The sequence below is a fragment of the Aegilops tauschii genome, chromosome 3 (assembly GCF_002575655.3).
Source record: "Aegilops tauschii subsp. strangulata cultivar AL8/78 chromosome 3, Aet v6.0, whole genome shotgun sequence".
Lineage (NCBI taxonomy): Eukaryota > Viridiplantae > Streptophyta > Magnoliopsida > Poales > Poaceae > Aegilops > Aegilops tauschii.
The window spans coordinates 546922053-546933384 of NC_053037.3; the positions used below are offsets into that span (position 1 = coordinate 546922053).

Below are 11332 nucleotides of genomic sequence, written 5' to 3' on the forward strand. Positions count from 1 at the left end.
GAGTTATTATGAATGAAAACATTTCTAAACATCTCACTGCATCGTTCTTGTCTCCTTAAGCATCTCTTCTCGCCCTAAATTCTCATATTCCCGAGCCAAGTCAAATCAACGTAGATTCAATCTCATCATACACCGGAAAATACCCTTCTAGAAACCTTTGCAACATCAGCCATCCTCATGTTTGATTGCGGTTGGCTGCGAAGGTGAGCAGGGGGTAGGCGGCGCAAATGAATCTGTTTGGCAACAGTGGCATTAGAAGTGCCGACATGGCATCGCCGCAACATCAACATATGGGGGATGTGATGAGCCTTGACGATCCAATGCTAGTTGTGCTACATAACAACGAGATGATGTACGCGTCTTACTACTTCTATCTCTGTTGAAATTTATGTATGACGTAGTAGTACCCTGATCACTCATTCATCATTCAGGGGTTTCAAAGAATATATGCTCTATATAGCAATGGAATCCAGTCCCACGCACTAACGAAGTTGACAGCTTTCCCTTGTTTTGCAAGGTCTTATGTGACATACTTTCAGCAACGCTTAGGGTGGGGGAACTTGAATGCCTTCTTTATTTGATATTATTTCCTTGTCCTTAAATTGCCATATTAGAGTATGAGAGAAGGATGGCTGCTAGATTAAAGTATGCAGGAAGCATGGGAATGTCGGGTGACTGGCGGCGGTGGCTATCGCGCCTTGCTAGCCGGCTAGAGATTCTTGCTTGAAAAACATCCAAACACTGTGCCGGTATGTTTACTCGTGCAACCATGAGGGAGTCAAGATTAATTCTCTACATGAACTAACGTGGGACCCAAAAGGCCAACGAGTATACCAGAGGATGGCCGAGCAATTTGGGCGAATTAATTGTGAGTAAAACAGAAGATTAAGAACTCTTGTTGTCCATGTTATTAAGTACTAACTAGAATGATTTGAACTTGATTACAAGCAATAATAATTAGCTACACAATGTAAACAAAATTAATTATAGGAAAATGATTTGATGATCCAAAAAGTTGTATGTTTCAAGTGTGAATGACATGCATTCGATTTTTTCTTGGGTGGGTTCAAGGTAGAGGTGATAAATTTTTGCGTTCCATGCTATTCAGTTGTAAGTGAAATGATCTAAGATAATATTGCAAGCAATATAATTATCTAAATAGTGTAACACACACTTAATTACAGAAAAATGGTACGACGATCCAACAAGTGTATTGTCCGAGTGTAAATGACACGGATTCAACTTCTCAAATGTCTAAACTATAATTTAAATGAAATTAGAGCTCTAATATCTAAGGTCACGAGGAGACTTGATGTGAGGAGGACAATTTTCACCCCACGCGCACGTGTGTATGTGAGGGGGGGCATCTGAAGGGGCGGCAAGTGTCATAGCCCACTGTCTTTGGTGACTACGGTTGGATGACTCACGTCCCGCTCACTATTCGAGGAGATGTTCGGACCTGTCTGCACACATTTGTTATTGTCTGTTTGGCAATCCCTGTTGGAGTTGACATTACACCTCTTGCATGGAGCATCAAAATTCAATAACGCTCTTCGCCATCAAGTCAAAGAGTGGTTTGATGTACCCATACATCTACAAAATGGTACTCGCCTACATTGGTGTGCCAAATCTTAATATCAAACCAAGCGTACAAGCACCTATACTCAATCACAAATCTTGGATACAAGCTCGATATTATGGATGCGGACATTTGAGTCCATGTCAGGAGAGATGCCCTCAAAATCCTCTCTTATCACTTTCTTGTGGAAAGGCCAGAACTTTTGGGGTTTAAAGAGGGTTGTGGCTTTCCATCTCATTTGAAAACCCAAAACCCGCGCGAAAATTTTGGGGCCCAAAACTTTCAGAGTTCACTTTGTCTCTCGAAGCTATTAATTAGGGCATTGTGAGCATGCACACAAAAAAGCTATGCACGATATGGAAACTGCAGGCTAACGCCCCGTTCACTCACCCTTCCTATTGGTTGTGAGGTGTCCGTGCGCTCATGATTCGTGGGCCTGAGAGGCATCAGCTAGCATGATAGTTTCAGGGGTTAAATCAAGGGCGTTAATTTGTGTGCCTTCCAAAATGCTCACTAATAACTAAAGCACGTGGGTTTGGTCCTGTCGTTCTGGTTGGACGACCCAATAAACCCGTCCGGAGGGAGTATGTTGACATATATTAGATAGCTCGGCTCAAAAGATTCTTTCCTCTGCACTTGGGCAGCACCATAGACCACTACAAGATTCCATCTCACATATGTGCACTTTTCATGCACAAGAACCATCACAAAATGATTTGCATTCTCATGCTCCACCAAGTCAAAAATAAAAACTCTAATGCCAACCATAATACCTTGATATCTCCCTTCAAAGGCACCCCATTTTCACGTGAAACTACCCCCCCCCCCCAACACCCACACCCATTCTTATCTACCAAACTTTTTTTTATCAAAATCCTTCTTCATGGTTTCTTGTAAGCCCAAGAAATTCATATGATTATCTTTGATCAATTCTCTAATATGCCTCTTTTTATCCTTCCCTACACCACTAACATTCCAACTGATACCTTTCATTTAGGAAAATTTGAATTCCTACCTACCAGCTTCATTTTATTGATGGGTTTTGATTCAAATAGGACAACAACTCATCTAAAGTCTCATTTCTAATATGCATAGGATGTGGTGGAGGTATTATATCTCCAACCCCACCCATGTTATTTTGTGAATGCAAATATCTCTTGGCTTGCTCGAGATCCTTCAGCAATCTTAGATGTGATCAACCATATTTATAACATGCCCCAGTTTAATCCAAATAAACAAGCAATATAATGCAAAGAAGTATTTGGAGAATTAATAAATGAATCATCACCCAGACATCCTTCAATGTTGTACTTGGCCACAAGTCCATCCACAACTATCAATACTCTTGGACTCCTTGGGCACAAGTATGATGCATCTCATATGGTTCAAAACATCAGTATTGTCTCCCTGCCCCAACCTTTCATCATGACCCTCATTCTCCAAAGTATCTAGCAACATATATTCTTCCACCAAAGCATCCTGCTCATTCTTGTCTATAAACTACCCTCCTCCTCCTAAGAGCCATTCTTCATTCTCAACAGCCATAACTCCTCTGTCACTATTTGAAACAAACAAATGATTATCTTAAGACTCATTTACAATTCCTATTGAAGCAGTTATAATATCAAAAATTTGAAGTTTAGAAGGGAACTTTATGTAATTGTGTTTTTTTACATCAGGGCTATGAACTTATTACGCCTCATTTCAGATACAACTTCTTTTTCCTCTTCTAGAGGAAAACGAACAAGTTAGCATCTTTTTGTCATCTTCACTTAACCGAGTACATTCAATACCATGCCTAATGGAGGTAACCTCAGTTTCACCAAAGAGGTTACTCTACGTACATTTTAATGCGCTTTGAACTTCTTTAGTTGAAAAATAATAATAATGTTTTATGCGATTTTGGTTTCTGATGGGTAGAGTATGTACAACATCTCAATTCCGCGGTTCTGCTATTCATACTTCAGATCGGCGTTCCAAATGGAGTTTAGTATTTAGAGGCAAGATGTAGTAGGTCCGAGAAAGCACCTGCGACTGGAATGTGCAAAGTAATTTACTGATCCTACTCGCATTGGGAGTATTATAGCTAGTACTACCTCTGTTCCTTTATTTAAGGTGTATTTGTTTCTTCAAAAATCAAAGGAGTGCATGTTTGACCGAGTTTTTTGAAAAATATGTCAATATCCACAATATGAAATTTATGTCATCCAATTCACCATGAAAAGTAGTTTCATATTTTTATCTATTAGGTATTGCAGATGTTTTTTATTTTATTCTATAATCTTGGTGAAACATTTAAATGGTTGACTTGCACGGAAATCAATACACTTTATATTATGAAACAGAGACATATTCATGCATGTCAATTAGACAATTTTAATGAGGTGCCATAAAATTAAAAGAAGATAGAGAGTTTTGAGTATCAGATACAATATCATAATAAATTCTATGATATGTGTATAAAAGATGAGGCCGTCTAGAGACTAATCTATAATCTTATAAACTCTGAAGATAGTATCATCACTAATATTATATACTTTCTCCGTTCGGAATTACTTGTCATAAAAATGAATGTATCTACAACTAAAATACATCTAGATACATTTATTTCTTGGACGAGTAATTCCGAACGGAGGGAGTACATGATAGTTATCCTCGACTGCGAATAGCCCTAAAAGACACTGCTAAACCAAAAAAGGCTAAACGCGAGCAGCCTATCATGGTCGCTAATTACTGCAAGACAAGATGGCAGCCGGCGCACACCCCTCAAGAGATGCTGTCCCTAGACAGTCATTGACCATCAAGGCAAACAATTATGTCGAAGCATCGTATTAAGCGATAATTAATTGGTCCCTTCGGGGCTCTTGACCCCATGCCGAATCACGACAGTAAAAAATAAACAAGAAAAAACGACATCACCGGCGACGACTAACCACGGAGCAGCACAGTGAGCTTCGCTTGCTTGCTTGCTTGCACCATGCACGCATGATCTGCCACGCAAAGTAAATTACTCCTACCTCAGGGAATCATTCGTGCAAATGAATTAGTATGGAGTAAACAAACCACCAACTAATGTTGCTTGCTTCCCTAGCTTGCCCTCCTCGATCAAACCCTTTAAAAATCAGTCGAACCAGCGAAGATGAACTCGAAGGTCCGATCGAGTGACAGGACCCATGATGCTGAGGACGTTTTGTTAATCACTATTTTTCGCTGATTAAAGTCGCGGCACGCATGCAAGGGGCAAAACAATAAGGGTCAATGAGCACTCCATTCCTCGCTGAAAAAGATATATGTAGATAAATATCCGATTCCTGGCCCCATGTTGCGCCGATATATCCCAACTCATGCGCACGATCGTTGGAATTTTTCGGATTTTATTTTGTGCAGCTGCAAAACCCCAGCTTTTCTCCTCGTATTAGAAAAATGTACAAAAATTCTGGCATTATTTGCAGGGTCAAACGTGCAGGCATCACGAGGGCAGAATTTTCTGAGGCGTAGGTAACGTAGTGGAGTACGTGCCTAGTCGCTGTGCGCCCACGAAGCCGGTGTCATGGCACCATCGTCTCTGGTCTGGTATCCAACGTGGGACAGACACTTCGTCTCCGTTGTAAACGTAGGAGGAGTACAACGAAGAGGATGACCGAGCGTCTATATTTGCATGCACTTGATTGGGTCGCCGCCTGCACCGATGGGCACCACCAAATTTTCTGACCGGGCCTGGCTGGTTATTTACTGCCGCACCTGTTATTTCTTGCCTATTATATCGGCCTTCTTAAATTTTGAACAGTTGTCTCTGAAATACGTATCTTGCTGCTCCACACGTTACCCACTCTAAAGAAAGAAATCATACACTCCTATACAAAACGAAAGGAAAATATCAGATGACACTAACTGTAGCACCATCAATCAATCCCATAGAAAAAGGCAGGAGTAATTGAGCAAAGGAGTAGATGCTACTCCGGTCTAGTTTGGACACCGGCCGTCAGTTCAGCCCGTGCTTTCGCTGTTGGCATCAGCTAGACACAATGATGCGAGCCGCTCGGTATTTTCCCTGATACTCGCGGGTCCACGTTGGAGGTCTGGGTGGTGTCTCGCCGGCGACCGCAGACGTCTACGTCGTGGAAACACCCGCGCCACGCACATTCGAGCGCACGCAGCCGGGAGCGTCCGTGTAGTCGTGTACCATGCTGGGTGGCTTGTCGTACGCCTCTCTGCCCGGTGAACACACACACACACACCTGTGCAAGATGCCAAAGCCTAACGGTGTCCCGTTGCGCTGGCCGCGCTGGGTCAACAGGTTCGGCACTCGTTCGTTCAATGATTCATACGTTCCGAATAGAATACCAGAGAAATCGAACTGTACTCTACTCTCTGCGAATTTACTCGTGTGCACGTACAGATGTACGCCGTTGCGTGCTCGAGCCATATAAAATAAAAAACGGAGTGGGCTAGTCGTAGCGATGGCATCATCATCTTGTGTGTTGTTTCCATCCATGTCCTGCCCTGCCCTGCCTAGGTAACAGAAAAGTAATAAAGGAAACAAGAACAAAAGCCGGCTGGGTGGTGTCACTTTGGCTATGGTAGCCTACACGGATTCAACCTCCCCAAGTCCAACACCAGAGGCCAGAGGGAAGCCTCCAACTTGTCCCGTGCCTCGAGAGCTAAACCAAAGCCTACACGACGCAGCGCTGCACGGCGCGGCCACCGATTCCCCCTACTCATCCGATAAGCTACGAACGAGAGGCACGTAGCGTAGGAGCCCGTGCTGTACTACGTAGAGTGCCGGAGCACTGCTCTTCTACTCCACACCCCACAGCATCCATCCAAAACACCAAAACACAAAGCGACAGAAACAACTTCCACGCTCGAGCTCTAGAAAATGAGTTCGAAGCGGGATCCAGGGCTTTTTTACCATCTTACCAGGGGAGTAATCTGATTAATTTAAGAGGGGCTAATTTATAATAATTAATTTAAAAGAGAGAAAACAAGGCTAGAGTTCTGCTGGCCGCGGTAGAATCTCTCGCCTGCTCCTCTTCCCTAGTAGAGTAGAGTACGTACATCTGACAAGACGACACACAAACGGCCGCAAAAAGAAAGCAAAACGCCAGAAAAACGCTTCCTCATTCATCACCGTCGTTCACTCCGCTACGCCTGGTCCACGGGCCTCGCCGTGGACCCTCCAGTGCTGCTACTTGTTGCCGGACGTTGCGCCGGCGGTTGCCCCTTGGGGCGGTCACTGCTGGGGCGCGGCGGCGTTGGCGGCGGCGCCGACGAGCCAGCGGTCCATGGGCACGCACTGGGCCTTGTGGGCGCGCTTCCAGTCCAGGGCCTGGCACGCGCGGGAGCAGTAGTTGGCCGCGCCGCACACGGAGCAGCGCCGGAACTCGTGCCGCCGCGTCTCCTTGCGCCCGCACCGCATGTGGGAGCACAGCCGTAGCTCGCCCTCGCCGTCTCCGCCGGTGGCCGCCGCGTCGGTCTTCTTGGCGCACGCCTGCACGCCGCGCGACGCCCACCAGTCTGACATGAACTGGTTCGCCGTGTGGGGCTCCGCCTCCGGCAGGCTCCACCCGAAGTCGGAGAGGAGTGGGCTGCTGCTGACGCCGCCGGCGCCGCCTGCGACGGCGCTGATGGGGAGGGAGGCGAAGGGGTAGGTCGCGCTGGCCGCCGCGGCGGCGAGCGCGAGGGAGAGCTCGCGGGCGTTCGCGGCGACGAGGAGGCGGCGTCCCTCGGCGGGGTCGCGGCGCACGCCGTAGCCGTCCTGGAGGCAGTGCCCGAGCTCGCGGAGCGCGTCGACATGGCCCAGCGCAGCGGAGCGCGCGCAGAGCGCCGCCCCGGCGCGCAGGTCGCGGTCCGTCTTGGCGCCCCCGCTGCCGTTGAACTGGATGACGGCCAGCGAGTAGAGCGCCGCCGGGTGCCCGCCGACAGCCGCCTTCGCGAGCAGAGCCGCGCCACCGCTCCGGCTGCCAAGGCAGTAGAACCGGATCTGCAAAAACGCACGAAGCTCGTCAGCACTTACTCCCTGAAACTCCGGCCATGCATGCATGGATGTCAAACCGAACGATCAAGTCAACAAGTTTGATGTGTTCGTCGACTCTTACCATGCCTAGAATGTAGCACGCCTCAAGATTACCGGCGTCGGCGCAGCGCTTGAGAAACCGCTGAACGGGCTCCGACCACGCCGCCGCCTTGACGGCGAGCGACGCCGGCGAGGCCTTGGCGAACACCATGTCCTGCTGGCCCAGGCCGTTGAGCCTCTTGCATCTGAAACGTCAAAGGTACAAACACGTTCAGGCAACCAAACACACGAAGCAGCAGGAGTTGCTTGGCAAGAAGCGGTTGAACCAAACACGAAGGGCGGGGCGGGGCGCGGGCGTACGTTAGGTGGACGGACAGCAGGTCGGAGGGGGAGTTCGCAGATGCGGCGAGTTTGGAGAAGATGGAGAGCACGAGGTCGTCAGGGATGCCATCCAAATAGTCCGGCCCGGAAGCCTGTCGCTTCCGGCGCCCACCGCACACTTCGCCGGCGGCGGCGGGCGACCTCTTCCTCTTCTGCCCGGCCACGGGAGCCGCTGGCTCGACACCTCCGCAGGTATAGAGAGAGCCGCTCCTCGTCCTCATCTTATCTCTGGCCGCACGAGCCGTGGTGGCGGGCCGGTCTCCGGAGGGAGGGAGGAGGGGGGGCGGCCGCGGGACGGGGAGAAGGAGAAGCGGTGGTGGAGTGGAGAGGAGAGGAGAGGAGATAGATGTTTCGGAAAAGGGATAGCGGGAGGCGCCTCGTTTTATACACGGCAGCGCGGCGCTCCCGGGTCCGTACCGTGCCGTCGTGCGTGACCCTGCGTGAGGCGTGCGGGGCCCGGTTGTCAGCCGGGTCCTGGTTTTATCCGTCCCGCTTTTAACTTTCTATCTACTGCCAGTGCATGCCCGCCAGTGGTAGAGTATAGTCTTGATGGCGTGTGAGCAGCAGGCTGCAGGCGTAGAGGCATCAATGCTGGCCGGGCTGGGCTTTATCTTTGGAGGAAAATGAATGCCGGGCTTTCAAAAAAAGCCATCTTTGCTGCGAGAAATAAGGGCATTATTGCTCGTTCGTTCATCCATTCACGACGCCAGGCAGTTTCCATCGCCATACGTAGCGCTCCTTCATTGCGTGTGCTTTTCAGTTGGTAAATTTTTACTTGCTTCCGTGGTCAAACGGTGGCGTTACCGGGAGTCCATAATACCAGTACCGTACGCGTTCTACTTCAGGGAGGAGGGTAGAGTACGGGGAATGGGTGGAGTGTTGGACGGGGCGTGCGTTTATTGCGAGCGATCGGGTCGAAGTTGAACGGAAACGTGAAGGCACTCGGGGCTGTGCTGGGCTGTGCATGCGGCGGCGTTTCTGTGCTCACGACATAAACGCTTTCGGCCCAGGCTTAGACTGTTAACTTCTGTGCTAGTGGCAGTAGAGTATGCTAACGATCAACGAGCAGTCTCGTGTGTGCTCGGCTTGATGCGACGGGGGCGGTTTGGACGCTACTCTTTGTCTCCTTTGCTGATGCAGCATCATCGGTTCCAACTTCGAACGGATCTCTCTCCTCTGCTTTGCTTTCCTTGTGGACGCAACCCTTCCTTCTTGTTCTAGTACGAGTACGACAAGGTTATGGCCGATGGAAACAGTCGCCGGAAAGGTCGATCGATCGATCCATCCACGAAAACCAGTTCATATGGGAAGAGGTGATAGCTGTTTTTCGTGCCCGGCTGGGAACCGCTGGGCTAGTTTGTCACGCCGGGCGGCACGTGATGATGATAGCCTCAAGGAAAATAAGGAAGCAAGCAAGAAAAATATGGAAGGGGAGAGCTCGTCGGTTGGGCGACGGGGCGCACGCATCGTGGACAGGACAAAGAATCCGGGGCGCCATCCCGCGCTCGGCATCTTCGGGGCGGTGACGGTGAGGCGGGCAGGTGGGCGGCAGAGGACGGAGCATTGACTGGCAGGCCCCTACCTCCGTGACCTCGTCGTCCAGGAGCGCATGGCTTGGCCGGCCGGCCGTCCGCCCGTCCGCGTCGCGTCGCCCTCGGCCGGCGGAGGCGGATGCGTTGCGGGTGGGTGCGCTGATGGCCGGTCCTCGGCCTCGGGGAGCTGACGATTCGGCGCGCGGCACCATGCGGGCGTGGTGACTGTGCGCGCGGCGATCTCCTCCATGTGTCGCGCCTCGGGTTCCCCCCGCAGCTGCGTGCCGCTCTTTGACCCCGACGCCAGCCAGCCCTTTCTTTATTGGCGCCTCCGTCGCCATGTCCGTCCTCTCCTCTGCTCTGCTGCGCTCTGCTCGGCCCCCCTCTCCCTTTCTTTATTCGCGCCTGGGAAGAGCAGGAGTACGTACTCCTCTTTACACCGCGCAGTTCATCTGCCCCGAGCACAGGCAGGAGAGCACCACGGCCGTCTGAATTCCCGGAAAAGACGATTGATTCCGATGCAGTCGCACGGGCCCGAGGAGGGCTCCATTGCTCTCTCTTTTCATCTTTCTCTCTTTTTTCCTGAAATGTGATGCATGTGTCGCCAGCGAGTTTTGGGAAAGGGGTGGATGGAGTTTGCGGGGAAGAAGCCAAGCTGCTTCACATGGCCTCCAAGGGAGATTCTTGCATGCATATGATTCAACGTTTGCTGGTGAATGATGCTGTGTCAAGTTCTTCAACTATAGATCGTACTGCTTGCTGTGCCGACCTGTTGTCCTCCGATTCGCTTCCTGGTGAATGAAATGATCTGAGATGAGTCATACAAAGCAATTGGCGTGATCGTGTAAGAGCAAGTTACATGAGAACTATACAATGGTCCTCGAAGTACATACATGGTCCCGGGTGAGATTAACACATTTTTGAGTTTCTGAACTATAGATCGTACTGGTTGCTATGCCGAACCGTTGTTATCCGATTTGCTTCCTGGTGAGTGAAATGATCTGAGATGAGTCCTACAAAGCAATTGGCGCGATTGCGTAAGAGGAGCTTCCTTACATGAGGAACTATACAATGGTCCAGGAAGTACATACATGGTCCCGAGTGAGTTAACGCATTTTCGAGTTATCAAATATTCCCACTTAAATCTTTCGAGGAAACCAGACCTCTGTCAGACAAGCCCGGTGCTACAATATGCAGAAGCTATTGGGGTAGCTTCCTTAGCTAACTAGTGATCATAGAGTGTTTGTTTTTTAGAGCAAACACTCTCCGAGAAGATACAACTTATTTCATGCCAATAGGCAAACATGGATGCTTTGATCCGTCGCCTCCTTGCTCTTATAATGTTGATCACATCATAATAGGATTATTAGGATTGGAGCATAACATGAGGAATTGTACATTGCATCGCAAGTGTCAGAGCTTTCAAGGTCTAATATAGTTGTGAAGTTCTCTTTTTTTATCCAAACACGCTTTTGTAGTTGTCATTCATCATATCATCGTTACCAACAACACTGAGATGTCATAGGGATCGCAGCGATACATCCTTGAGTCATTTCCCTTATGTGGTTCAAAGGTGGGCATGACAACGCTTGCTCAAGAAATTTAGGTGAAATGATATCAGATAAGACTGCAAGCAATATAATTAAATAGTGTAAACACATTTAGTTACACGAAAACGATGTGATGCTCCAAAAAATGTATGGTTCAAGTGTAAATGACACACATTCAAGTTCTCAAACATTCACATCATAATTTTTGAGGAAACTAGAGCTTCTTCATAGGGTATATAATCTACCAAAATAGCTCACATGGAAACTATGTAAG

General features: G+C 48.8%; 1 protein-coding gene across 1 annotated transcript; it reads right to left on the bottom strand.

Moving 5' to 3' along the window:
* Positions 1-6424: 6424 nt before the first annotated feature.
* On the bottom strand, positions 6425-10038 carry LOC109774179 (F-box protein At1g67340). Its single transcript, XM_020332892.4, has 3 exons — positions 7956-10038; positions 7678-7840; positions 6425-7562 (listed from the first exon to the last, which is right to left on the bottom strand). The coding sequence occupies exons 1-3, from the start codon at positions 8195-8197 to the stop codon at positions 6813-6815; spliced, it is 1155 nt and encodes a 384-aa protein (XP_020188481.1). The 5' UTR covers positions 8198-10038; the 3' UTR covers positions 6425-6812.
* Between the last annotated feature and the right edge of the window lie 1294 nt (positions 10039-11332).

Coding starts and splice junctions, on each gene's coding strand:
- LOC109774179 (XM_020332892.4), bottom strand. CDS start 8,197: ATGAGGACGAGGAGCGGCTCTCTCTATACCTGCGGAGGTGTCGAGCCA. Junction 7,841..7,955: donor CTGCTGTCCGTCCACCTAAC/GTACGCCCGCGC, acceptor TTGACGTTTCAG/ATGCAAGAGGCTCAACGGCC. Junction 7,563..7,677: donor CGTGCTACATTCTAGGCATG/GTAAGAGTCGAC, acceptor GCGTTTTTGCAG/ATCCGGTTCTACTGCCTTGG.